At 47.1% G+C, this 5,837-nt stretch overlaps 1 protein-coding gene across 1 annotated transcript in view; it reads right to left on the reverse strand.

The window, feature by feature from the left end:
- MAP3K15 (mitogen-activated protein kinase kinase kinase 15) overlaps nt 1-5,837 on the reverse strand; it is a 130,449-nt gene that overhangs the window by 47,272 nt on the left and 77,340 nt on the right. Inside the window, 2 exon segments of the mRNA XM_077769493.1 lie at nt 1,815-1,974; nt 2,772-2,854. Coding sequence (XP_077625619.1) covers nt 1,815-1,974; nt 2,772-2,854 — 243 coding nt within the window.

The raw sequence follows: 5,837 nt of genomic DNA on the forward strand, positions 1-5,837 counted from the left end.
CCCTGCCACTCCACTGGGCGAGGACAACTAGAAGCCTATACCTCCTCCTTCCTGGACTCTGTCCTATGTGCTTTTTGCCTTTGCTGATTTCAATCTGTGTAATTTTACTGTAATAAACCTCTGTCATGAGTACGACAGCTTTTCTGATTTCTGTGAGTTTTTCTAGCGAATCACAAACCTCAGGGTGGTGTCGGACCTACAAAATCAGGTCGCAACGCTGTAAGTCGGTGTAGGTGCTAATGTAATTAGAACGTATTCAAGGCTTGGCTGTCGCCTCCCTCGAGTCAGCTCTGTCTAGCTCGGGTGCAGCAAAGTGCCTTAAAAGTAGAATTCTGGAAGCAGCAGCCACTCCAGGAAGGCTGGAGACTCCGCCTGACTCCCTACTGGCTCAGCCTCAGAAAAATTTCAAGAGGGTGATACAGTTTGGGGATCAAATTTAGGTCCTTCAGACTGGCAAGAAGTAAGGTCCAACTAAAAATATCTGAAGAGATTCTGGCNCTCTCTCTCAGAAATAAATTTTAAAAGAAGTAAAAAATTTTAAATTATGTGTGTAATCCAAATGCATTTTAGACAAATCAGAAAAAGAGATAAGGAAAAACACATTAAAAACTTCTTATAAGGCTCCCCGAGATTGCTGCTGTTGATATTTCAAGGGAAAATCCATCATACATTTATTAATTACACAAGTATCTAACAAGCATCTACTTTGAGACCACAGGAGTCAAGGACATAATGACGATTCTTTTTTATTTAATTTTTTTAAACATTTATTTTTGAGAGACAGAGAGAGACAGAGCTTGAGCTGGAGAGGTGCAGAGACAGAGAGGGAGACACAGAATCTGAAGCTGGCTCCAGGCTCTGAGCTGTCAGCACAGAGCCTGACGCAGGGCTCAAACTCATGGATCATGAGAGCATGACGTAAGCCAAAGTCGGACGATTAACCAACTGAGCCCCCCAGGTGCCCCGACATAATGACGACTCTATGGAGCTTCATGTCTATGGGCAAGTCAACTATTGCCCACCTCTCACAGATGTTGCTCTGAGTCCCATACGAAACACAGATTACTTAAAAGACCACAGAGAACAGTGGTTCTCAAAGTGTGGTCCCCAGACCAGCAGCATCAGACTGCCATTTGTAAATGCAAATTCTCAGGCCCCACCTTAGACCTTTGGAACCAGATACCCTAAGGGCGGGCCCAGCTGTCTGCGTGGTAATCAACACAGCTGATTCTGATACACGGAGAAGTCTGAGAACCACTGAGAGGAACTATAGCCTCAATTCGCTTTTCTTATTCTATGATAAACTGTGACCACACGCCCATGCCTCCTAGCGTTCTTTCCTGCCATTTTCATGGCTAAGATGGGCTAAGCTAGGGCCACTGCTTTGCCACCATTTTCTTGACCACATCTTGGTTGTTTAGTTCTACTTTTCATGTGGGATGCTGATCACTTTCTGGGTGGGCTTTTAGCTTTACCACCTGCTTTCTCACGACTAGGTTTTGTTCTTGAGGACCAAGATGACGACCTGAAGAAATCAGTAAGAATGAGAGTGTCCTCTTGGAGACAGAGTGTGTAGGGACGTATTCTGCGCATGTATGTGCCTGTCTGTCTGTCCTTCCCTCCCGTCACATAAAACCAAGTGAGCATTCGGAGCTGTTCCTTCTGCCCTAACTTTGCTTTAATGAAGACGTCAGAGGGAGAAACACAGCAATTGTTACTGTCTTTTGCAGTCACCCCACTCCTCCCTGGAGAAAACCCTTGAGAACAAGATCAGATATTGAGAGACGTGATGGCCACACACGGACATGACTCACCAGACTGGCGGTTTCAGTTTGAACAACCTCTCTGCTGCCTGGACGGCCTTCCCGACATCGTTGGCCAACATGCTGACATTGAAGAACTGACCCACGTCCCAGTAATTGTTCATTTTCTCCAGGCTCCCTTTTCTTCCCAACAAACTGTTTAGCCGGACACCTTAAGAATTTGAAATTTAGATGAAGTTATGACAATTATTTCTAGTTTCCATCATATCATGCAAGACTTTAGAGGAAAAAGCATGCATCTTATGTTGGCTACCGTCTCAGCCACGCTACCAGAGAGTAACTGTTCCTTTCGAACCAAAAAGGCTAATTATTTGAAGGTAATTTTTAATGCTGAATTTGTGTTACCAAAGCACATCAACATCTGTGATCAAAAATAACTTTACTTACAGGGCGCCTGGGTGGCTCAGTCGGTTAAGTGTCTGACCTCAGCTCAGGTCATGATCTCATGGTTTGTGAGTTCGAGCCCCATGTGGAGCTCCATGCTGACAGCTCGGAGCCTGGAGCCTCCTTCAGATTCTGTGTCTCCCCNATAATGGCACAAGCCCATCTTCTCATGAACTTTTTCTTACCAGTTGATTGCTTTCTAGATCCCTCCTTCTTCACACACAACTACACACAAGCACTCAAATAGCTTCTTAAAAATGTCATAATATTAACACTGAGAAGTTAAAAAATTTTCTTCATCGTAGTTTTATATTTTTTGATGAAAAAACCAGGATCATTGTAAAAAATAAGGAAATTATATTAAAGTGCACAAAAGACATTTAAAACCTTTTATAACCCTATCCCCCAAAGCAGCTCACAATTTGATGTCCAAATCACATTTTACAAGTTAAACTCCATCTGTACACGGAGCATTTTTTGCCACACGGAAATTCCATCGATTGCAGGCTATTCCTCTGCCGGCTGTTTGCTTCTATCACAAAATTGAGTCATTTTTTCCCATACGAAGCAGGACTGGCAGGATCCTGGCCCCCAGATCACTCTGAGAGTAGTAGCACAGCGTGACAGAGGAGCAGGGGTCTGTCACACTGGGGTAAAGACCAGCATGCAAAACAGAGAACACCATTTCCACACCTCAAGTTTGAAGAGTGCCATTTTAATTCTCTTATTCTTTTTTTTTTTTTTTCTATACATAAGAAGCTTCTTTCCCTTCCATGAGTGAGTGGAAATATCACAGTTGGGACAAAAGAATTTGATCGGTGAAGTAATGACACTGAAATGTCATTAAGTGGCATAGTTCATACCAGAGACTTGTAAACCAGGAGGAATGTGATCACTCATGTGACCACAACAGAGTTAAACACCAACAAAATAGTAACTGTGGAAGGGAGAACCTGTCGTTTAAGTCCATTAAAATTTAGTTTAATGAACTTCGGGGCATAATACAAGTAAGCTCCAATGAGCCAGAGGACACTAAGGAAGTCATTCCAACCCTACCCAATAAAATTCCAATACAATTGAAAAACCTTCCCCCTCCCTATGTCCTATGGTATTTGATATTTTTTTTCACTTTCTTTTACTATCAAACGTTATCTAGGAAGAGGGCAGAGATGGTGACTTCTCTCTGCCTCTTTCCCATAAATCAAACAGGCCCAGCCTAGGGGCAGACAAGACTTGAACTTGGAGTCAGGACTGCAGTCCCAGGCTTGCCTTTTACCAGCCCCCTGCCTCCCTGTGCCCATGTTCCACATTAGGGCCTGAGGCCCTGTGTGAGATGATCCCAGGGTCTCACCATCCCGGAGACTAAGCTTCACTCGTCCCTGTATCCACTGCCTTTTGAAGTGGATGGAGAAAGGCTCCTAGGACTTTCGTGAGGGAGCCACACGCAGTCATTTCCTTACCTGAGGGCTGAATTCTTGGCTACTCCCTGTGGTGGGAACACAGCTTCCTATTTCGGCTCCACCCAACATTACTTGCCCCTGAACACCTCCAGCGACTCCTCTCTATCATACAGTACGTCAGGCACCACTGGGGATTAACTAAGAATAAAACAAGGTCCCTGCCCTCCAAGAAACCATACCATGGTAGAGGTAGTAAGATCCACACACGACTAGTGCAACTAGGGAAAACACAATCGTGAGTGTGAGAAGTATCCCAAAACTACACAAATCCAAGTCTAGAGGGGCTCACAGAAGATAACTCGGGCCACCTCTAGAAGCTTGAGATATGGCACGAAGATGGAAAGAGGCGCCATGACAGAGATGTGGAAAGGAAACCTCCAACACAGCAAATGGCAGGAACAGCGATGGGAGTCTGCAGAAGTCCTAAGAAACTTCAGGTGAGCTGGCCATGTATCAGGTAGTGGGCAGTGGGGCTCAGGGTGGGTTGGAGAAAGTTTGCAGAGCACCTAGAATGGTGATCGAAGCAGCTGGAATTCTTCTTTAACAGGGAACGGAGAGCCACGGTGGGTCTCTGAGCTTTTGGAGGAACAAGGCATAGTGGTTCAATCTACGAGGATAGACTTGAGAGCCACCAAGCACAGAGCCTACTTGGAATGCTGTCAGAACACTCCTGGCAAGAAAGTAAAAAAAAATGGCACTGACCAGGGTGGCGGTGATGAGCAAAGGCTGGCAGGGAGTGAGGGCAGATGCAGCGGGCGGAGAGAGGAGGGGAGACACAGAGCCGCAAGNGGGTGAGGGCAAGGGGAAGCAGCTAGAACTGGGAGTGGAGCAGCAAGAGCTCTGGCGACAGAAACGGCGGAGGTAGGCTGTTGGCTCCACCTGGAAACTAAGTCCAGGTTCTGACATCACCTCATTTTCATCAGCACCACTTGGGCTCAGGCCACCATCAGCTCTTCCCTGATTTACTACAGGCATCTCCCGTTCCCTACTTCTGGTCTTGCCCCTGGGGATTGAACAGCCACAAATCCCTCCCTTCCCACTACACGTGTGCCTTCGTCATTTCTCTCACGCACAGCAGGAGTCTATTCCTCCGCCCCCTTGCATTTGGCTGACCGTGTGATCTGCGTATGATCTGACCATGGCCACGAGGCAGAACTGACCTTGTGAGTTCCGGAGCCTAAGCCTTGCAGCTTCCACCTTCGCTCTCCCAGAACGCTGCCCACCAAGCTGGTCTGCCAGGATTAGAACCACAAGCAGAGAATGGAGGTGAATGAACTACCAAGACCCAGCACCAGTTGCCAAATGTGTATGAGGCCATCTCAGACCTTCCAGCCTTCCTGAGCCTCCAGCCGAGCTCATTTTTAAGAGAGAGACCAGCACTACACGAGTGGGGCCAGCAGAGTGGCTGCCCGGCCAATGCAAAGAACCATGAAAAATTATAAATCACTGTTTTAAGCCACCAGCTTTTGGACTTGTTTGTTATGCAGCAAGCGACAGCCAATACACCTCCTGAAACATCTTCTTTGCAAAAACAGTGAGAAGGCNAAAAGCAGCTCTCATCACTGCTCTGCTCCGAGGGCTCTGATGTTCTATCGTCTCACTCACAATAAAAAGGGATTCTCGGGGCGCCTGGGTGGCTTAGTTGGTCGGGTGTCTGACTCTCGCTTAGGTCATGATCTCGCGGTTCGTGGGTTCGAGCCCTGCGTCGGGCTCTATGCTGACTGCCGGCNACCCTCACATCTTTACACAGCTTCACTGATGACCTACCTGAAACCGCAGCCAACCCCTCCCAAGCCCCCTCGGGCTCCCTGATGAACTTGTCCCTAGCGCCCTCATCAGCCGGTGAGATCCTATGTTTCTGTCTTTCCTTCTCTGACTTCCCTTACCAGGAATGCAAGGCCCACGAAGGCGGGAACTCATGTCTATGTCTGTCGTGTCTTTATCCCCCACCATCCAGAAAAGTTTCTGCCATATAGTAAACCCTCAATCAACTTTTGTTAAATGAACAAAGGCAGGCAGGCAGGCAGGAAGGCAGGTGCAGGTGGGGAGGGCTCACTGAGAAGATAATGCGCTGACGGTGGTGGAACACAGTTCTGGAAAGAGTAGCTGGGAAGGGGCATGTTGAGCCTCCTCCTTGCCCCTATAAATGAATGGACTTGTGGGAATAACG

This window comes from Crocuta crocuta, unplaced genomic scaffold, assembly GCF_008692635.1.
Source record: "Crocuta crocuta isolate KB4526 unplaced genomic scaffold, BGI_CrCroc_1.0 scaffold312, whole genome shotgun sequence".
In the NCBI taxonomy this organism is placed as follows: Eukaryota; Metazoa; Chordata; class Mammalia; order Carnivora; family Hyaenidae; genus Crocuta; species Crocuta crocuta.